Source organism: Trachurus japonicus, chromosome 13 (genome assembly GCF_045865225.1).
Source record: "Trachurus japonicus isolate A0001 chromosome 13, Traja_1.0".
NCBI lineage: Eukaryota > Metazoa > Chordata > Actinopteri > Carangiformes > Carangidae > Trachurus > Trachurus japonicus.
The window spans coordinates 26,977,361-27,000,152 of record NC_140919.1 but is presented as its reverse complement, the minus strand read 5'-3'; the positions used below and the strand labels follow the sequence as shown (position 1 = coordinate 27,000,152).

The window sequence follows — 22,792 nt, the reverse complement described above, 5'->3', positions numbered from 1 at the left end:
GTGAGAATGTCGCCAAGTTGGCAACACTGCTCATCCCATTGATTCTCTATGAGAAATTGTTCTCAGTTTTTCGCGACACAATTCGTAATCTGTAGAGAAAAGTCATAGACCCCTTCATGGCCTACGTCAAGACGTTCGCTGGAGGCAAAACAACTGACCCAGCTATTGTTTAGACAGGCGTCTACTGTGTACGGGACAGGTTTTAAATTAATTTTGAACAAATGTTATGCTCAGTAGAGATGGAAAATATATAATAGGTTATGTTTAAAAGAGTAAGAATAGAAGGAAAGAGTCGGATCCAGAGCAGCATTCATTTACAAGCACTGATTAGACTTCTTGTGCTCCGCCGCCGGCCACAGCCTCCTTTCCTTGTGTCAGTCCAAGTTCTCAACGGGTTGGACCGAACAACACAACAGGACGCACTGTTCAGGTTGAAAACATTTAGGCTAATAACTCGGGACGCGTCGGACCAATGGCTTATTTTTTCTTTCTTTTTTTTGCTGCAGTCCGAGAATGAATGCTCGTGAGGTCGGGGCTGCATTGGGTCCAGGCTTCAACACCTGCGGATCAGACCGGGTCGGGTCTTTGAGATGTGGCAGGACTGAAGCAGTTCTGCAGCTATTTTATAGCTGTAGAGGCCAAGGCCTTGGTGTGTTGGCCCCGTGGCCCTAACAAGAGACAGGAGGAGGAGGAGGATGCTACATGGACTGCACTTGCACTTGCAACTGAGCTTCTCTTGTCCTACTAAACACTCCAAGTGCTTTGGAAGCCACATTCACCAATGCACACATTTCATACAGCACTGTTCTACTATTCACACACTCATCAGTGTGTGTGACACTTGCACACTGCAGAGGGGAAGAGGCAAGAATTATGCAAATGGACGATGATGATGTTGTTGAGGGACAATCACTAGTATGATCACTGACTGCTCATGCCTTTGCAAATGTCAATTCGACCAGTTTTCCCTTTGTAAGTTTCAAAGTGAATTCAGTCATTAATTGGTAATGATGAAAAGACAGAAAACATGAAAGGAGAAGCAAGCGAAACGTTCAATTCATGAGATTTTTGTGATGAACACAGAACAGAAGGTTCATCATCATCGTTCATCATTGGTTGACTACTAACTTCACTAACTACCTATTATCAATGGTTATTTTTGTCCTATAGAGTCACAGAAGACGGTGGATCAGAGAACAGACTGTCCCATTGGTCAGAAAGTATGCTATGATTTAGTTCACCATCAGATAGACTCCCATGATTAAATCTTGTGGTCAGTACATTTACTTTCAGACCACAAAAAGACCACCTAGAGACTGAGATGCTTGAGGTTCAGCTGTTTGGTCAGCACAAGGGTTTGTCTGGCAGTTTAGCCAAACTATCCAGCATTGAGTTGAAGAGATTAGTTGTGACAGTAATTAAGCAGGTTCAGTGACAGTCAATGATCTCATGAAGTTCATGAGTATGATCTCGTTAACAGCGACCTGACACTTTATGATAGATAGGTTCTGTTTTTCAGGAGAATATTGATTATCACTGAAAACAGATGGTCATGATTGCTGTCATGGTTCTGTCCTTTCTATCCGTTCTGTTTTCACTGCCTTCATGGTCTCTTGAAACGTGCATGACCCACCATTCTCCATCCAGCTACCAGACGTCCCAGACCTTCAGACCTTTCCCTCCATCCCTGGTCACCATCAGCTCTCCTGCTATTTAAAATGGCCTGTTTCATCAGCTGCCCACTTCATCAAGTCCCTGTTCCTGATTCGGATCCTGAACTCTCTCACCTGTGCCTGGTCATCTGCACTGAATCATTTTGCATGATGACTGAGGTAAAACAAGCTGATCTCCACCAATCAGAGGGCAGAACATCACCTGGTAGTACTGTATATGAAAGTGAAGTAGATAAACTTATCAGCAGTGTGATCCACAACATCAGTCTTGGATTCTGGCAGCTGAACTTGAGTTAAGATTTTAGTCAGTGATTCCTGACCTACTTACAAGTTTCCACATCCCACTGTCAAAAGTTATACACTGCATCCTGATTGGCTCCAAGCTGCTGATGATGTCATAAATCCTACAGGTAGATCCAGGTTTTACAGTGAGGCATCACTCCTTATGAAGAAGTAAAACACTGGTTCTGACCAAAACTGACAAAGTGATTACAATTTACGAGTTTACTCCTGGACTCTACTTAAACTTTTAAGTCCACATCCGTTTCCTGAGTGTCACCGGCTGCAACTTCTGCATCTGTCCAACAGCTGCACTGACTTTGATGATAAAGATCTTCGAACAGAGCCTTAATCAGTTTGTAAAATGTGAACAAACAGCTGGATTGTGATGCAGGTGTTTCAAGTCAGTCAGACCTCAGCCATTTTCTTCACAGTATTTTACAGTTTCATGTTTCACAACAAACAAACAAAAACAACACAAAGATAAATTAACATTATTACAGCTGCAGAACAAACTCTGACTCACTATGATTTTTCTTTTCTTTAAATATCAAGAATCAACCAATGTACTACACATTAACAAAGCTCCTCGCGACCACAGACCATAATCCTCTCTGCAGCTCACCAGTGATCCAGGCTGGAGAATAGTAGTGGAGTAAAAGTACTCCGTTACTTCTCTCCTCCCCCTCAGCTTCATCAGCGGCTCATTAACTGACTAATTAATTAACTCGTCAATGACGTCAGCAGCTCATTAGATCACGGTTAGCAGTTAATTAACGGTTACACAGCAGATTGGAATCGATGATCAGAGATTCAGCAGCCGCATCAAACAGCACGTACAGCAGACTAACGGCTCAGGTGAGCCGCGCACAGGTGAGTCTTACCTGAAGGTCTCGCTCGGTCTGGAGCCTCAGTCAGTTCTCATGTCACAGACGCACAGACAGAAAAGTCCCAACTTTATCCGCTAAACTGAAGCCGCAGCGCAGCGCTGCACACACAACCCGACACCTTCGAAACGGCGGCAATCACCTGCAGGGACACACGCGCACACTTCCGGTCCCAAGCGCCCACCCTCCACAATAAAAGCTGTGGAGAGGGAAAGAAATGCTGATTGAAGTTAAGTCTATTTTTATCAGCTGATGATTTGATCAGAACTATTGATCATCGGTGATGATGTGATGTGATAATATTTAGGCTGCTCTGAAGTTCATTGCTTTAAACATGTAGGTCTCCATGACGATGGTCGAGTCTTCACATCACAGGCACAGATCAGCCACATCAGAACATGAGCATTAAAAAGGTCTAGGAATATGAATCAGGTTACTGTTTTACAGTGATGTAGGATATGGTCACATTCTTCACTGAATATAAGCAGCTGACATCGGCGTTCATATCAGAGTATAAAACAAAAAAAAACAGAGTGATGCTCAAAAATAGACAGGCTGCTACTCTTTCTGCTGCAGCTGTTTGAGTTGATGAGTTTGTAATGGAGTAGGCTACTTTAATTATTGTCAATAATAATCTCTTCTCTGTAGAACAAAAAACATGTAGAGACATGTTATTTTGTTCAAATGAAGTTCAACAATTATTTTCTCAAATGCTGTTCTGTTTCATTTTTATTAATAAATCTAGCAAAAAATATCAGCAAAGAAAAATTGTTTCTAAATCCAAAAGTCAGGAGCTCAGGTTTATCTGTGCTCAGGTTGTTTTGACCATGAACCTGACTGAAATATTGAGTTCAAGGTTTTGTCAGCTCTAATGCAATATCTAATGCATTTTATGTATAGGTGTGAGTGTGTGTTGTGAACCACTGTATAATTCTTGTGCATTTCTGTCTGTTTGTGTGTTACCTGCCAAGGGACTACGGATGCAAATTAGCAAATTGCTAACTCTGACGCATTTACATTTGTGCACACGTACGAATGTTCATTGATGTGTATTGTCCCTTTTAAATAAATAAATAAATAAATGAATAAAACAGATCGGCCAAAAAAAAGTAGGCTACATCCTTTCTTTTCTTTATTATTATTATCAGCAAAAGTAAAAACTGTCAAAAGTAAATGACCTCCTTTCCAGAATGGTGTTAAACCATGAAGCCTTCAGGGTAGCCTATTGGAATTTTTTTTTTTCATCCATACAGTAGCTAACACTGTAATAATGTGTCCTGTGTTTGTGGTTAAATCAATGGCATGTAAACAGTCAGGTGGATGTAGAGCAGTACAGTAGGACCTCAGTAAAATGTGATGTGGCTGTATAGCCTATACTAAAGTGGCCTAGGCTACCTCATGGTATGACATGGCATAAACTTTATAGTCCTCTCAGTGCTGTTTTTTGTACTTGCACTGAGTTATCTAGGTCAGTAAAGGAACTGAGCCGTGGAAGAGGGAAACCAAGTCTTATCAGATCTGCGTTAAGTTTTCAGGCTTTTATTTTGTAAGGGCAGGACCAGAAGTCCCTGTGTTGGAAGTAGTGGCTTTGACTCTGTCACTGGACCAACTCTCCATCCTGCAGCAGGTTGCTCTGTACGGACAGGATACGCTGCACGGACCCCCTGTGGACTGAGCCGAACCGCGCCGAACTGAGCCAAACCGAGGAGTGGCCTACGCTCCGAGCCGCTCTGAGTTCATCCTGGAGTCAGTTTGATCAGCGGGAAGTCTGTGGCCGTCTGTCCGTATGTATGGAGGCTCCGGGCGGCCCGAGGCGGAGGATCATCCCGCTGCTGGTTCTGTTGGTCTGCTGCTCTGCCGCTCCGGGACATGCCGAGAGGGTGAGTGAGCGCACCTCGAGCCATACACACAAGCACGCGCGCACACACACACAAACACACACTCTCACGCACGCACGCACTCAAACACACACAGAGAGGGGTAAATAGAGGTTTAATAGAATAATAAGACTGACCTGCACAGACTGACTCTTCACCTGGACCAGATTCAGTTTTTGTTGACAGAAGAAAACATGAAGATGTGGAGAGACTTCAGCCTAAATGAGCTCTTATTGTGAACTTTATTCCAGTCTGTATTTTGTGTGGAGGTTTGTGGTGTGTAAAGATCTGATTTCACTGGAGAGGTTTGATGCTTTATTTTGTGTGGGTGTGCGTGTGGGTGTGTTTCCATAGTAACAGACAGATGTGTGTGAATGTAGTGTTTGCTCTCTTTTATTGTTTTTAACAGCAAAGTTAGAAAGACTGTGAGCGTGCCACTGAAAGGCCTGACAGTGTCACCATCATTACTGTCATCATCATCTTCAACATCATCATCATCATCATCATCATCATCATCATCATCATCATCAGCTCACACACCTTAGCCACACCTACTGGAGCTTATTGTTATCGTGACCGTTATTATTATTATTAATTCTGATGTTACAACAAGTACTAGAGGGACTTTTCTGAGATGTCGGTATGACCACTTTGCTGTGAATCATGGGAAATGTTGTGAGCAGGTGTGTTGGAGCTAACACACCTGCTCCTGAACACCTGAACTTTTCAAACTTGTATTCCAGACGTCACCTGATTATCAGACTTGACACGGCTCCAGGCCTCACGCTGCTGCTTTCACATATACAACACCTGGAGACATCTTCAAGCACACTGTCAGACTGAGCTGTCTGTACCTGGTATTGAAAGGGAAAAAGCCACCTCGGACCATGAGGAAATTGGCTGGATGGGTTTTTTGGGAGGATGTTTCATAGACTTATAGTCTATAGTCTAGTAAAAAAAAGTCTTCAGCTGCAGCTGTGCTCCAATGAAAAACACCACACCTTGTCCAGTGGAATCTGTGACTGACTCCTCGTGAGGGAAATGTTTTGTTGCAGGACAGAGGGGGAAGCTGATGTGAAGATAAAGTGAGGACAATGTGAAGACAGACTGAGGATGATGTGAGGACATGAGGAAGAGAGAAGATGGTGTGAGGACAAAGACAAGATGATGTGAGGAGGGAGAGAAGAAGATGTGAGGACAGAATGCAGGACACAATTAGGAAGGACTGACGACACAACAGTGATGATGAAATGAGGACAGTGTGGGCATGATAGTCTTCACTTCTCTCTGTCTTCACACTGTCTTCATTATGTCCCACTGTCCTCTAATCTGAAAACCGAGTGAAGACAGAGTGCAGTCTCACCTTTCCGCAGTGCAGGCTACTGAGCATGCTCAGTACATGTTGTTCCAAACATCTCTGCTGTTTACTGAGGAAATAAGAAAATGTAGAAAGAATGTGAGACAGGAAATAAAAATCAGTGTCTCTGTCTGTCTGCACACTGCGGAACAGTGCTGGGAAATAACTAAATACATTTACTCATGTAGAGTTTAGACATACAGAAGTATTTACTTTGTACTTCTACTGCATTTCGCCTCTCAGCTTATTAGTTTCCTGAAAATAATTTGCAATGAATTGTTGTATTGATGGAGCTTCACAGTAATTAGACTCCACTAATGTTGTACACAATGACATCATGAGAACTTGTCATACTTTACGTACATCTCAGTGATATACTACTCTTGTAGTTTTACTGAGATCAGATTTGTAGAACTTCACAGTGTGAAACTTCCTCCACTGCTGCAGTCAGACAGACAGTCTGCTCTCTGTCTGTTGTTTTAGTTCGTCTGTTTTCAGTTTCAGCCTTTTGTCCTGAGCTGCTGTTATTACTGACCCAAATACACACGTGCACATGCGCACACACACACACACACACACGCACACACACACCCAGCACGAAGAACGTGATGAGGCAAAGTGTATTGTCCGTTGCTGCTGTAAGTCATGTTGATAGAAGAGATGTCACGAGAATGGAGAATTTCACGAGAACTTTAGGACCAAGTCAATGCCCAGACTCTAAAAGTGTGAAGGAGCTTGAGCTTCTGAATACTGTAAAAGTTGTAAGGACTTGAGATGTGATTCTTCCAAGACTGACACATGTAGAATCAAAACTAGAACAAGTGTTTTAGTCTGTTAACAAATTCAAAGATATGGAAGAAGAGACACAGTGAACAGTTATGACAAAATGTGGAATGGCAAGCCCGTGCAGGCACATTAACAACTCTACCATGACTTGTGGGGGAAAACAAACACACATACACAAAAACTGGTCTATGGAGATATTTATAATTTGATCTGGCAAGCTTTGGACAACGGTATTTTGAATAGGCTCAGTTTTCACAGTGCTGGTTGGATGTTTTACAGAATCAAAGTTTACATCATGCATCCATACACAAGTTGCATCATGCATCCATACACCATGGGCACAGTCCTTGTTAATTGTAGGACTGCACAATATGCAAAAAGCATCAAATTGAGATTAAATCGGCAGATGTTGCAAAAATATAAAACTGATAATGTAATTTTGTTGGGTCTTTTACTAAACACACATGTCCCTTTACGTTGTTAGTATATGATTGGTTTTCCAGGACACTGGACACTTCTGGTGGACACTTCTGGTGCTGACGATGCACAAAAATGTTGTGACACATATTTTGGTTGATCGTGGCCAGTTCTTTTCGACCAATCTTGCTCATTTGCTTGCTCAGAAATTAGTATCTTGGTCCCCCAATACCAAATTTGGTGTTGTTAGGTTGAGCTCAAAATGCTTTGGGAAGCATATTCCCAATCCCATTGTGAATATATCTACCAAGATTTGTGATGATTGGGCAATGGGTTAAGGAGTTATGGCCAATATTTCTTAAGCCCCGCCCTTGCGAAGATATCTTGGTCAATAGCAGCCATATTTTTTGACCAATCTGGCTCATTTATAATAGAAATGTGTATTTCAGTTCCCTGTGGCCTTCCTAAAGCCACATCTTTGAGCCTCACTTACAGCGTCACTATCTGGTCAATTGGGCTCATATTTCTTGGGAAGATGATGCACATCATTTCTAGTCATTGGACCAAGTTTAATGTTTCTAGCCCATTCCAGCTCACAAGAATTTGAGCTCAAGTGGCAGACAACAAATAATGATTAACCTGAGCAAAAACAATAGGGTTCCCTTAGAACCCTAAATACACATGTAAGCGATTAAGGCAGGTATGTTAGGCTGCACTGATGTATGAGCAACATCATCACATGAAATGTCCTGGAAATGATTTTAAGATAGAGTCATCTCTGGTCTCTGTGTGTGAACCTGGTGTGAACCTCTGAATGTGAACCTGGTCTCTGTGTGTAAACCTGCTCTCTGAATGTGAACCTGATTTTGGATGTGTCCCTCTGGATGTGAACCTGGTCTCTGTGAACACTGCACTTTTCATCCATGAGAATATTTGTGAGTTGATGGTGCAATCATATCTGTCACCTGAGGGGTTTGCTATTCTGGACCGTTCGAATAATGCAGAGACCTGTGGAGTTTTAGTTCAACCTGAATCAAGAACAAACAGGAGAATGAATGTTTGATGTTGGAGCCTTCACAGTGAAGTCTGTGTGGACCGTTCTGGGGTCAGATCTATGGTCTGAGAGTCTGCAGGTCAGCTCCTCCCTCTCTGAACCACCTGAACTTAAAGACTGAATGTGGAACAAGTACCATGATAACGCGCTGCAAGGCGTGTTGAGACATCTCCTGGTACCGGCGTCCTGCGGGATGTGAGACAGGAATGAAGATAAGACAACATCAGACCTTCATCGGCCTGTCTGTCTGACTGCCTTCTGTCTGCTGGTCCACTTTATCTCAGGAAGAGCACTGTTACACCTGCAGGATACATGGAGATGTTTGGGTTAAACTCCTCAGAAATATGTCAGATAAAGACATCGTGAGGAGACATGTTGAACAACAATACAACAGTGTAAACCAGACTTTAAGTTAAGTCTGGACTAAATTAGACCCCTGTTACCCCTGCAAGATTCAACAAGGGGTCTGGGTTAAAACTCATACTCTGTCTGATGGACAATCATGGTGGTGAGGATGATGATGATGATGATGATGATGACCAGATGATGACCTATGGACTCAAATATCACACATATTGACATATGGACCCGACCTGAGACTGGAGGGAATCAGGATCTGGATCAAAGTCCCTAACCCTCAGAGCTGCAGCACAATGATGCTCCTTTTTTTTTTTTCAAATCAACTTTTTTGAAAAATTATGATTTTACATCTTCCTGTAGAGGGAAAAAAGACTTTATGATTGTCTATGAATGCACAATATAGCATATAAAGGTTTAATCTATTTGACTGGTTAATGACTGTCTGATCAGTCAGGATGAGTTGAGAGTTGACTGTTGTAGGAGGATGTCATTGATAAATGAGTCAGTTCTGTAGAGTTGTTTCTTCTTTTTAACTATTCATTGTATTTTTTCATCATGTGTGTTTTGTTGAAATTTGCATGGATCATCAGAATAATTTAAAAAGTCCTTCCTGTCTCTGCAGGTGTGTCACTGCAGTGGGAAGTCATTATGTCACTGTGATGGGGTCAAAGGTCAAAAGGTGAGTGGGAGGATCAGGTGGGACAGGTGACATAATGAAGTCAGAGCTGAAGTGTTTCAGTCCTGTGGTACATGACTGTTTTCTACTGTGTGTGTTTGTGTTGTGACAAACAACTGACAACTGGCCACAGTCATGTGTAGACATGTACAATAAACACACATTCATCTGGCACATATTTGATAAATGAGTGCAGGGATTTTCATATTAAAAGTAGTTTAATGGAAGAAAAAAACATATGACCGTACTAGTGAATGATGAAAATCATTATCACACCAACACTAAAATCACATTTTAGATCATGAGGGTTAGAGGTCTCTGTTGATTTCATGTCTGTAATCCATAGCTGCTGGCGGCGGCACTCACAATTGTCAGGTCTTAGGACAGGGTGTTAACACCTGGGCCAAAGCAGACCCCCAGGTCCCGCACCTCTGCCCCGCAGGACTGAAAATGTCCCACCCACCTGTTGGAAATGACACCCTTGGTTTTTGAGAACATCAGACCTCCATGACCCTGGATCAGTTGGTGGCTACAGTCTACTGCCCTCCAGTGGTGACCTGCTATCACTGCACAGGTCCAGGACATGTATGATAGAGGGGGGGCAGACAATCAGAGAGGGGGATTCCGATTTACCTGACTTCTCTGCTCAGTCTTATCAGTATTAGGGGATTTGTCCTTTGCACACAAAAACACTGTTGTAACAGTCAGTGACACAACATGCTGATACTGAACAGTGAATAGTAAATAATAGAAAGACAAATAGAAACTGTTGGAAAGGGAAATGCTTGAAAATGATTGTCAGTCACAGCTTTAGTCTTATGAACAGCCATCAGTCGTGTTTGCTAAACACAGACTCAGTGAGAAAGACTGATCAGTTATCAGCTTTCTGTGTTTTCAGTCCCACACTGGTGGTTCTCTTGTTACTATGGTTTATCAGCTCATAGGATCCTGACAGGGACAAAATAGTTTATTATAGGGTGATTAAAGGTGTACAGAAAAGAAAATAGAATTTGATCCCACTGTGGGTCTTAAAATTAGTGTAATAACTCATCTATCAGACGAGTAAATCCGGGATGAAAGTGTGTTTTTTTTTTTTTTTCGCATTGGATAATGCAGGCGCACGGATTATGCGTCACCTTGCTCACGATTCATCAGCCACAATCAAACGTCTGAGACACACACACGCAAGCTTTGAATATCCTGCTCGCTTGATAACGACCAATCAAATTTGTTTTCCTTACTCGGGTAAACTTGTGCGGCAACTCGTGGAAACTCGGCGTGACAAACAGGACAAACGACCATTTCTGTACACCTTTAATAACAAAGATCTGCAGATGTTTTTATAGATCAGGGTGTGATTTTACTGTTTGAGTCTTTGTCCACTGACCTGAACACACTCTTTGATCATGACAGTGATGAAGCCATATGCACCTCTTCACCACTGCAGCTGAGAACAACATGAGGAGACTCTGTGACCAGAACTGGAGATAAAAACTACACCAACAATGATCCATACACTGTTTATTTATATACAGTATATATATATATATATATATTATTATTAATATTAATCATAGTCCATAGATCACTGTTCAGTATTTAAAAGGTTCACTGAAGCCAGAGAAAGTAGATAAACTGGATATGTTTAACATGTCTCATACAGTAGTACAGGTTTCTGGATGTGGGTCTAGTGGGTTTGCAGGTATTTGGTGAGAACTTTAGTTCAGTTACAACTTAAACATATAACAAATTAATTAAGCTCTCTGAAGTTAATATTCAGCTCTTGAGTACACTTAATTTATTATATGCTGTAGAAGATCCAGATGTTTCTGAGCCGGAGTGAGCTTATCTCCTCTGTCTCTGCTCTTCACACTCTGTAGACTCAGTGGTCAACAAACTGAATATATTTTATTGCACAGAGATAATCTTTACATCAGTGTTCCTTTTATTGTTATCTTCACTCTGCTGTAAAACGCAAACTGTCCTCAGATCTGCGTTCAGCTGCAGTGGTGTCTGAAGCCTTTGTGTCTCTGCTACAGTCTGATGTGACTCAGGTGTGGATTGGGAGACCACCCAGGTGTGGACTCTGTGATCTCAGGTGTGTTCAGCAGCAGGAGAAGAAAAGCTGGTTCCTCTCTGCTGAACATGAAACATCATCTGTTCACCTGAGTGCAGCTGGGCTGCAGCCAGGATCTCTGATACACCTCTGAACTTTGCTTTACATTTACTTATGTTTTGTCCCTTACAGGGTGAACCTGGTTACTTTGGAGAAGATGGACTTCCTGGAATGATTGGTTACCCCGGAAACGAGGGTCATCAGGGGCCACAAGGGGAGAAGGTACAGTAACACCTGATCGTTATTATTATTTCACTTGTAACCTCTTAAGATTCATATGTTTAATAATGCCTCTGTGACCTCACAAGTGTTCAGTCATTTCCTGTTCATTAAAACTCCTGTAAATCCCATCATCAGATCAAAATAATATTTCACAGCCTGGCGGACAAAACAAGATGTTGATGCATACTTAAAGAAGATACTTGTCAGATGTATTGATCATGAAAATAGTAGTTCTCCTGTGAAGGATTATGACCATTAATTAAATCACACAGATCACATGAAACCTCAGTGGTACATGTTTCTGCCAACAGACCTAAGATTCTCCACACATCCACTGACTAAAAATACAGTATATACCAAGAAGCATCACAGCCAAGCACCTCTTAATTTCCTGGTAACACACATACACTAACCCTAGACTACAACAATTACACTGATTTTTTAAAGCGGCCACCGTATGTTTGTGAAACCAGATCATATTCTTTAGTCTGATGATCCTTTTCTCTTTTGTCCATCCTCAGGGTGATGGAGGAACACAAGGAAGTCCAGGCCTGAAAGGCTCTCGGGTAGGACGACAATTATTAATTTTTTAACAATGTCTTGCCCCTTTTTAAATTTCCCAGTGAACCACTGGTCCATCGCTGGTGCTTTTATTTCTCTCATTTTATAATTTCAGATCTTAAGTTGACTTCAGTGTCATTCTGGAACTGTCTGTATCTGGATCTGTTTCAGCCTCTTCTGCATCTTCTCAGACTAGAGCAGCATGTTAGGGAAATGTAAACAAATGACAAATCTGGTACCTTTAAAACGTGACTGTAAACAGACATCCCACACTCAGTGATAGAAGAAGGAGACAGCAAATAAAGGTCAATATCAGGTAGTAATCGTCTGCCTCTCTGTGTTCTCCAGGGTCTTCCAGGGAAACCTGGTTTCCCAGGACCTCCAGGACTGCCGGTAAGAACATTTACACAATAACAGTCAACAATTCACAATTTAAGCAATAAGCCCTGATACATTATGTTTCAGTAAATATTTCAGCCACCATAATTTCCACAATGTTGTTACTTTAGCAAAGCAATTCTACCTCAGAGCACATTTAAAAAGTTTACCTCAGGTTTTTAAAAACGTAACTATTTAAAGGAATACACAGATCACATCAGGGGCGATGAGGGCATGTTACATATAAATTATTTCCGTATTTCAACTGCAACTAATGTTTATTTTACAGTATAAGCAAAACAAGTGAAAAATATTCTTACCAGTTTGTACATTAAAATAATTGTTTGTTTGTTTGTTTTTATAGAATTTTCTAATATCTTTATAGGATCAGTGTGTAAGATTTAGTACCATCTAGTGTTGAGTTCAGATATCAATAAACCCAATACCTCACCTTTAGGTAAGATAAAATGCAAAGCCCCCATCTAAGGCTAGTGTATGGTTTGTTCATTGTGGACTACTGTAGAAACATGGTGGTCCAACAAGGAAGTTTTGTGTATGAGGCCCTGCTTCCTCTTAGCCAGGCTAGCGCCGCCTACTGGTTCCGGCAAATTTCATTTGCCTCAACCATGTAGTCAGGACACTAGCAATGCGTTTCGGTTTGCAATCAGCGAACAGACGGGTAAGTGAAGGCGATGACGTTGAACTCAAGCGCTCAAGATTAACCTATGAGCTTAACCGGTGTATAGCACACGTGACCACCAAGCAGCAGCGATTAGTTGAAGCAAATGTAAGCAACCGCCTCCCGGAAGCAAACGAATCCCTATGGCTCGTGTTCAGACGCTATATGAAATGTAATGAAATAAGCGGCTGATGCATCAGGCTAGCTTCCTCTGTAGATATGACCCATTCTAATCTTATGAGTTTCATAATCTAAAAAACATTTTCTTGTGACTATACACATTAAAGTCGCTTTAGATGCCATTTCTGTCCTAAATCCTACTGGTCCTTCAACAGCATCAGAAACAAGTTAAAATACTCAGACACGGAGTGTTTAAAAATAAGACACGAATAACTGTATGGAACATGTTGTAGAAGTTACCAATGAGAGGAAAACGATTTTTTCTTAGTGTGGTACATTACACTTCTTGTTTTTCAGGGACTTCCTGGACATGAAGGACCAATTGGCAGACCAGGATTCCCAGGATGCAATGGGACAAAGGTGGATGACCATTGTATTTCACTGAAGGCATTGTGAATACTGCCTACCAGGTTTCTTGCAGAGGTCTTACACCATACCTCTTGACTGGGTCCAAATGGTTTGTGCTATAATTGAACAAAAACTGAATATTTCAAAAAATGATTGGCTGATCAATGAAGTAAAAAGATAGATAAATTCAGGTGGTTTCTGCTGTTCTGCCTGTATAATAGAAAGATGAGGAGAGAGAGACAGACAGGTTGTGTACAGTGACAGTCTGATGGGAAAATGAGATGCATGTGTCTCTCAACAACAGTCCTGAGTGAGTGAGTCCAGACTCTTGTCTCAGACTTTTTACCCCGTTGTCCAGTCTCCAAGACACCACTGCGAGGCTGACGTTTTTATATAATCTCACTCTAACAGCGTGAAGAAAAACAGAAGACTTTTATTACCAAAGTGTGTGAGCGATGTCTTCATATTTATTGTGGTATTTATGAGTATCGTTTACTTAGTTTAGAATGAAGAAACGGAGCTTCGCAGTATGTTGCTTTATTGCTGGATAACAGAACCTGCTCCTGAGACATCACATCCGGTTTGCGCCTCTACTACCGTGATGACGTAAGCAGTACGTGCAAGCTTATGGTAAACAATAACATTGATTCAGACTACTGGCATGATCTGAATATTACATTTATCAATCAAATGTATATGATGTTCAATCAGGGAGCCGGAGACAGGCGGCCTTGGGCTAGGCCATGTGCGAGTTAAATGTGGAAAAAGGGGAGAGAAAGTGGGGACTCTCTATCTCAGTTTTGTAGAAAGGCTGAAGAAAAAACAGATCTAATCTGTCAAGTAGTGGTAGAGCTGAAGCAGTGTAATCCTCCTTCATGTTTGCATACAACAAATCAGATCAGGTGTCTTATTTTCACTTGTGGCACAGTCAACATCCTGAGTGAAGCCAGTCAGTTGAAAGGGTAACATGGCATGGTTAAAATCCACTGATATTAAATACTCAGGTTGCTGCTGGGTCTGAACAACAATAGCGGACAGAAAAGTCCCACCGGAAATAATAAGGTCTAAGACCAACTGCCAAAAGTTCAACATCCTCACATGTTTCTTCTTTCCCCTCTCTGTCCACTCATACAGCAGTAAAACCAGTTAAATCCACACAACAGTCTGGAGTGTTGTCCTTTAACCAGGTCTCTGTAATAAAAACAAAAAACATGGGACTACACTTCTTAGTGTCCCCAGTCTCCAGTTCATCACAATATCCACAATACAGCTTCTTCAGCTCAGCTGCTATGGGATGTTTAACTCATATCTGGTTCACTTGAAAGCAGCGAGTTCCTACCTCATCTACATTATTATTGTCAGTTAAAACAAAATCATGCTAATCCACAAAAAATACACTAATATACTGCCAAAAAAGTAAATCCATAAGGACTTCCTGCCACTTGTTGCTGGTACATTATTTGAAAGTTAATAATCTAATATCTCATTACAGAAAGATTTTTACTCCCCAGGCTGCTACTTAATCAACAATAACAATATAATCTGATGATGGACAGACAGATATTTATGCCTGCATAAAGATGCGTAGATAGAGTCTTTAAAGGATAGACCGAGCACAGACACACTGATTGATTGATTGATTGATTGATTGATTGATTGATTGATTGATTGATTGATTGATTGATTGATTGATTGGTTGATTGGTTGCTTGGTTGCTTGGTTGGTTGGTTGCTTGGTTGGTTGGTTGGTTGGTTGGTTGATTGATTGATTGATTGATTGATTGATTGATTGATTGATTGATTGATTGATTGATTGATTGATTGGTTGATTGGTTGGTTGATTGATTGATTGATTGATTGATTGATTGATTGATTGATTGATTGATTGATTGATTGATGTTTTTCAGGGGGATGTTGGGTACCCAGGATACCCTGGGGTTCCAGGACCTCCAGGCACACCAGTAAGTCCTACCTGTGCAAAGCAGCGATTGACTGTTGTGAAGACTTCCTGTTTTTCCCTGTCAGTCATTTAGATTTATCACAGCAGGCTGAGGCAAAGCTAATTAGTGCAGAAATCCTAAGCTAATCGCATGTTGTGTTTTTCAGGGTCAGCCTGGACTGCGAGGTCCAAAGGTAAGAGTTCACACCTGAACCTCTTCACATACTGTCATACAAATTGTTGAAGGTTGAATGGGAAATTATTTATTCTCTTAAACTGATCCACCCAAATTTAAATAACGTACAATGCTCAAAGCTGATGTTTCAACAAGGCCTGCTCTCATTTTAAGATGTATCAACACATGTATCAACACAGCATCACAGAGCCCTCAGCAAGCAGGACACCATATTTTTAGACCTCTGACTGTTCCTGCTCACTTCTGGTTTTAGGGGGACACGCTGGTCTACTCCATTCAATCAGAAGTTAAAGGAGCAAGAGGACCACAAGGACCGTCTGGACTAGAGGTCAGTCAGTGTCAGACATTTTATTTTATTGTCCTCAGTTTTTTGAGCGTAAAAAGGAGTGAAACCATGACTAGTGTCACGTTTTTCTGCTGAGCACTGTAGACTGTACAGGCTGATAGATATCAAATTTACTCACATGATAAAAACTGTATAGATGATACTTTTCTATTTAAATTAATTCATTAAAGTCAAGTTAGTGCTCAGTGCTCTCTGATTAGCTGATGAATGATGTGTTCTGATTTACTGTTTTTTTTTTCAGGGGTCGAACGGAGCTGCAGGTCCACAGGGACTACCAGGACCAGCAGGACCCTCTGGAAATCCTGTAGGCTACATATCTGAGACAAACTTTATTTAAATGTCAGTAATGATCAGCACATCCAGGAATTGACATCAGGTGTTTGTTTTTTTTCCTTAGGGAAGGCCAGGTGCACCAGGGTTGCAAGGAGAGAAGGTAAGTGGGAGTCTGACAGCCTGATCATTATGTTTTACTTCCTGACACCCACACCTGTATCAGCTGATACTGAGTACTAATCAGGTACCAACAGGTGTGAACTATTGCCATGTGCTGATATGATATGGTGCTGTCATTGTTGTATGGCTCAGGTTAAACCCTGATAAAACCTGAACAGATACATGATCGATTTACACAAGACCTACTCCTCCCTACAAAAGCCTTATAGACTGAGCGTATTGACTTTCTGCTGGCGGAGCTATCCACTGGAACATTTTCCCCAATTGTTGATATTTCTCTAACCCGCTATGCTTCCCAAACTATCGGACATCACCTCTGTGTAGGCAACTATTTTAGAGCAGAGAAGAAGAATTGGCATCTGAAAAACATTGAAATTAATAAATTATGTGGTAGCAGATCATCAGGTGTTTCTGATACGTTTCAGTATAAGGATCGGAACAACTCTATTCATGAAATAACCTTCAGGCTCTGCACTTGGGAAAAACAAGCTTTACAAAGGTCTGTGTGTAGAATAATTACAAAGCAGGTCTAGGTTCACTATTATCAATATTAATACTGTGAAAGCATCAAGACCTCATTCCACAGACAAATGCACAAACCCTGTATTCAGTAACTGGCTGTCAGGACTTAAATGTGACTTTGTGACATCATAACAAAGCAGTCTCCGCCCATTTAGACCCACCATCTAACTTTGTAGGATTTTTATTTTTCCAGAAATCTGCTGTATTTTTACTGGAGCTTCTCTTCAATTGTATCTTGCTCACAAGTTGTTACAGTGTTCATACAACTAAGTAACTTGTTGACAAGTTAGTATTTTGTCTGTGCCAATTTCCATCTTGCCCTCACCCATCACCGTGTGATCTGAAAAGGCTTTGGGGGGACAGAGGGGATTGTATTTAAATATCATCTCATTCATCAAAAATCACATCACAACTCCCCCTGATGTTTGAGTGACCAATGTGCTGTTGGATCAGTCTATCAATATCAGGTCCTGATGAGACTGTGTTTTGTTTCAGGGTCAGGAGGGTCCCAGTCCAGTCATCCCGGGTCCCCAGGGACAGACAGTAAGTTAACGGGATTCAGAACTGAATGTGTTAATGTGATGTGAAGGCAGAAATATAACCTATTTAAACTGTGAAACACCCTCATCATCCTCACCATGACATTCATCATCATCATCATCATCATCATCATCATCATCATCATCATCATCATCATCGTCACAATTTTTTTTTTCTTTTTAATTTATTTATTCAGCACGAACAATATCATTTAAAACAGCATGGACAATCATCATGACTGGGATGTGCAAAGGGGAGGTATGAAACCCAAAAGGGCTTATATAAAAACCTCACCCACATATTCAAAAACCAAATTTGTTACAGTTTAAAAACAATAACATAGGAAATAATTAAACAGTAATGAAAAATAAGTAGAAAAGTAAGTGATTAAACAGTAAATATAAGGAAGTAAGGAAAAATACATACATGAATGAATAATACAACACAATAATAATGAATGAGATGATGAGAAAAAGAAGAAGAAGAAGAAGAGAGAGAGAAAAAACAATAAACAATAAATGTCTTAGCACATAATCAACATGTTATCTAATTTGTGAAAGAATTTCTTTAAAAAAAAAAGGGGGTAGACAACATAAGTTTGCTTCTTTCTGCCCCCGTTCATTCAGGAGTTGCAGTATTGTTATTTTTTTGAGTTGTTTTGTTTTAATTTTTCGATAAATGAAACAAATAAATAAACTAAACTAAACATCATCATCCTCATCATCCTCATCCTCATCGTCATCATCATTAGCTGTACTTGGTTTTTAGGGTGATCGTGGACCTCCAGGGATTCCAGGACAGAAAGGAATCAAACTTTATGCTGAAGGACCCAAAGAGCTGAAGGTCTGTCTGTCTGTCTGTCTGTCTGTCTGTCTGTCTGTCTGTCTGTCTGTCTGTCTGTCTGTCTGTCTGCCTGTGTCTGTCTATCTATCTGTCTGTCTGTCTGTCTGTCTGTCTGTCTGTCTGTCTGTCTGTCTGTCTGTCTGTCTGTCTGTCTGTCTGTCTGTCTGTCTGTGTGTGTGTGTGTCTGTCTGTCTGTCTGTCTGTCTGTGTGTGTGTCTGTCTGTCTGTGTGTGTCTGTCTGTCTGTCTGTCTGTCTGTCTGTCTGTCTGTCTGTCTGTCTGTCTGTCTGTCTGTCTGTCTGTCTGTCTGTCTGTCTGTCTGTCTGCCTGTGTCTGTCTGTCTGTCTGTGTCTGTGTCTGTGTCTGTCTGTCTGTCTGTCTGTCTGCCTGTCTGTCTGTCTGTGTCTGTGTCTGCCTGTCTGTCTGTCTGTCTGTCTGTCTGTCTGTCTGCCTGTCTGTCTGTCTGTGTCTGTGTCTGCCTGTCTGTCTGTCTGTCTGTCTGTCTGTCTGTCTGTCTGTCTGTCTGTCTGTCTGTCTGTCTGTCTGTCTGTCTGTGTCAGCCTCTCTGTTGATCCTCACTAATGTCTTTCACGATATCTTAGGGAGAACCAGGTGACGTTGGAGCTAAAGGTTGTCTTGGACTTCCTGTAAGTCAGACCTGTCTCTCAGTCTCTCCCTGTCTCATATCACATTCACAACAGTAGTTGATTAATGTTTTTGATCGAGTGATGCATTTGTGTCTTCCCCCAGGGTCTGCACGGTCGACTGGGGCCGAAAGGGCAAAAGGGAGCGCAAGGTGACCCCGGAGCACTGGTGAGAGCGAGAAAGAGATCATTTTCACTGGTAATGATCTGAAATTCTGCAGAAACCTAAACCACTTCATTGTGTTCTAACTGCTGTGTGTGTTCCAGGGTAAACAGGGGAAGGAAGGACTCGTTGGAGAGCTGGGGGGCCAGGTAACTCACCTTGGGGCCTGAGACTTGTTTAACTTTCTGTTAATGGTAATTAACAGAGATGGTAATAACAAAATGTTGCCTCAGTGAAAGAGAACTTGAACTTCTTGCTGTCTTGACATTTCTCTTCTCTGTCACATGGACGACATGTGTAGACATCTTGAAACATCCTCAGACAGTTTCTGCTGTAGTGTTCATAAACTACTGACAAAAACATCCTGTCTGACTGAACCTGTGTGTGTCTTCAGGGAGACCCAGGGGATCGTGGGTACCTCGGTCCTCCAGGTATCGACGGAGCCAGGGTGAGTCTTGTATTAAGTTCTATTGCAGTAGCACACACACGCAAGGAGGGCATCTTGTCTCACTTTTTGCTTTCACTCCTTTTTTACTTTCTTCCTCCTGTTGGACAATTCCTATAAAAACATATGCAATTTAATTGCAGACAGAAAACCGAGGCACTCGTGAGGGTACGACCAATTAAAATGCCTTTATTGGTACATGGCTAATCTATTAAAAGCGACAAACTTTTGTCCTGACGAAGGCCAGTTTGGCTGAAACGCGTTGACTCGCTTTTAATAGATTAGCCATGTACCAATAAAGGCATTTTAATTGGTCGTACCCTCACGAGTGCCTCGGTTTTCTGTCTGCAACTCTTTATGGATCTCCCCAACTGAAGAGCACCTGAGGGATACACTTTTCTGCAACACCCAAGAAGCACTCCATGCACTGCGTTCCTGTCTGAAAATATGCAATTTAATGTTTTCTGATTAAATGCTGTCATTCTGTGTATTTCAGCCATTTTATTGCCACTTTAGAACCAGATGGAGCTGAAATTAAAAATATATTTTTAATCATTATAGCCATCACACCCCTGGTCATATTGTGACCTGCTGAACAAAATATGTCAAAGAAATCTACAAAAGCTGTTTCATGTGTAGTGTAATGCTTTCCTGTGCTATTCGCCCTGAAAGGCCTGAGACAGCTTACCCCAGAGAGTGATGCTTTTAGTATTTCTAGCTAGACTTCAATCTTCAATACAGGACCTTAAGGTATCAAAATACACCTCTACTCATTTATATCCAGTGCAAAAGCAACATCATTTAAAATGGTTACATATCACAGTTTTATCAAATAAATAGTGCAGTTTGGATTTTTCACTTTTAGGGTTGCAAAAGAGCAAACCTGAGATGACAGTCACTCAAACCACATGCCAAGAGCTTAAAAGCTTTGGAACAGTGAGTGACAAACTCGCTCCTGTGTGGGAGATATGACACTGTGACAACCAACCCATGTGTCAAGATGCCGTAGTTTCTCCTACTGTGAAAAGATCTGAACCTGCTCTGACAACACAAACTGTGCTCTGTCGTGTTTTCAGGGGGAGAAAGGTGAACGTGGTCCTCCAGGTGCCCCAGGAGAGGTGAGTCTGACTTTCTCTATAGCTCAGTGATTGAACAGTAATAGTTCTTCACAGTTTTTATCCCAGACATCCCCACAAGTCTGCACTAAAAAGCAAAACACAACAAAAAGTTAACATGTAATAACACTGTGACTGTGTTTATATTTATGCTGCTACAACAGTCGAAGTCTATTTATTTATTTGTTTCCTTTTTCCTTTTTTTTTTTTACATGATCTAATGTGTGGATGTGTCTCTAGCGAGTGGATGTGTGTTGTGTTTGTGGTTGCCACTGTGCCACTTTTACTGTTCGATTTATCTCCATTTTATTTTATTTTTGCGTTATAGCTCAGCCCTTTTTTAACTGATAGCTATATATTTTGTTTTTTGTTTTACCAGATTGTCTTGAATAACATATACTTCAAGGGCCAGCGTGGTGACCTTGGGCCCCCCGGACCCCCAGGAGCCCCTGGAAAAGAAGGTACCACAGACACTGATCAGTTGAAAACACCGGGGGTCTACATTAACTTCTTAAGATCTTCTCTGTGACCTGTGGTAACAGAGTGTACAGTAATGTGACAGATCCTTTCAACACAGCAGTGGACTTCTTCTTCTTTCTTTCTTCTTTTAGGACTCATTGGTTTCCCTGGATTGCAAGGCGAGCCAGGTACATTTCACCCCATCACTCCCACTCTGAGTTTTTTTACTAAAGATAAAATCAATAATAACAATGGTGAACAGGTTGCACAGTGTTGTGAAATATTTAGTCAAATGTGACATTTGCACTTCATTAGCTGGTTTCTCTTTTTCTTTGGGGACAGCATAAATTTACATAAAATCTCTTATTCTTCTCTCAAGGTGTGGTTATCGTTGGGCCACCAGGGCCCCAAGGGCCACCTGGTTATCCCGGACCCAAAGGAGACCTAGGAGAGCCCGGGCCCATAGTCAACGGGCCCCAAGGAAAGTCTGGCGTTCCAGGAGCTCCGGGACCTGAAGGAGAACCAGGAGAACCAGGAGTTCCAGGTGATTAAACTTTTTTTTTATTAAAAAAGAAAAACAAAAATGTATAGAGCATGTATACATCAAATGTTCTGTCTAACAGACTTCCAGGCGGGAGGTGTTGGTCCTCCAGGACCTAAAGGTCCACCAGGCCTCAATGGACTTCCTGGGACCACAGGGCAGAATGGACAGCCGGGTGAGTGGGTAACATGAGGGGGGCATTATGATGATAACATGCCATGATGACTGTATATGTTCTGGTCTGATTTGTTGTCATGTTTCTATACTCATACTGTACAACAGCACCTGTTAGGATTAAAATTTCTTTTTAATGAAGACACAATGGATAGGTCAGTGACAAATAAGGGTTGGCAAGATGAGCTATTAGCTATATTGAGCTATATTATGAGCTATAAACAACTTATAAAAAGTTTTCCATTGGATTTGTTAAAATGTAGATTTTGCATTCATGCTGGTTTTATGTAGCCTAGAAATCTAGACGCACCCTAGCGGCAGCAAATATATTTGCTCCGTAGGTCTAGAAACGAGCCATAGGAACTTTTTTTTTTTTTTTTTAAGTATATTTTTGGGGCTTTTTTGCCTTTAATGGACAGCTGAGAGAGAGACAGGAAATGGGAGGCAGAGAGGAGGGAATGACACGCAGGATAGGGCCGCTTGACGCGGGATTCGGACCGGGGCCGCCTCAACACATGGGGCGGGTGCTCTACCAACTGAGCTAAACACCGCCCCAAGCCATGT

At 41.5% G+C, this 22,792-nt stretch overlaps 2 protein-coding genes across 2 annotated transcripts in view; one reads left to right on the top strand and one right to left on the bottom strand.

Moving 5' to 3' along the window:
- Positions 1-2,975, bottom strand: part of col4a4 (collagen, type IV, alpha 4) — a 57,456-nt gene extending 54,481 nt beyond the window's left edge. The window contains exon 1 of the mRNA XM_085795628.1: positions 2,837-2,975. The gene's annotated coding sequence lies outside the window, so the exon portion shown is untranslated. The remainder of the gene's footprint in view (positions 1-2,836) is intronic.
- A 1,399-nt stretch (positions 2,976-4,374) lies between these two features.
- col4a3 (collagen, type IV, alpha 3) overlaps positions 4,375-22,792 on the top strand; it is a 38,334-nt gene continuing 19,916 nt past the window's right edge. The window contains exons 1-22 of the mRNA XM_085795627.1: positions 4,375-4,719; positions 9,313-9,369; positions 11,615-11,704; positions 12,226-12,270; positions 12,614-12,658; positions 13,800-13,862; positions 15,757-15,810; positions 15,956-15,982; positions 16,238-16,312; positions 16,572-16,634; positions 16,728-16,763; positions 17,801-17,848; positions 18,614-18,688; positions 19,290-19,334; positions 19,438-19,500; positions 19,599-19,643; positions 19,889-19,942; positions 21,016-21,057; positions 21,434-21,515; positions 21,666-21,701; positions 21,893-22,057; positions 22,137-22,229. Coding sequence (XP_085651753.1) covers positions 4,630-4,719; positions 9,313-9,369; positions 11,615-11,704; positions 12,226-12,270; positions 12,614-12,658; positions 13,800-13,862; positions 15,757-15,810; positions 15,956-15,982; positions 16,238-16,312; positions 16,572-16,634; positions 16,728-16,763; positions 17,801-17,848; positions 18,614-18,688; positions 19,290-19,334; positions 19,438-19,500; positions 19,599-19,643; positions 19,889-19,942; positions 21,016-21,057; positions 21,434-21,515; positions 21,666-21,701; positions 21,893-22,057; positions 22,137-22,229 — 1,393 coding nt within the window. The 5' untranslated portion in view covers positions 4,375-4,629. The remainder of the gene's footprint in view (positions 4,720-9,312; positions 9,370-11,614; positions 11,705-12,225; positions 12,271-12,613; positions 12,659-13,799; positions 13,863-15,756; positions 15,811-15,955; positions 15,983-16,237; positions 16,313-16,571; positions 16,635-16,727; positions 16,764-17,800; positions 17,849-18,613; positions 18,689-19,289; positions 19,335-19,437; positions 19,501-19,598; positions 19,644-19,888; positions 19,943-21,015; positions 21,058-21,433; positions 21,516-21,665; positions 21,702-21,892; positions 22,058-22,136; positions 22,230-22,792) is intronic.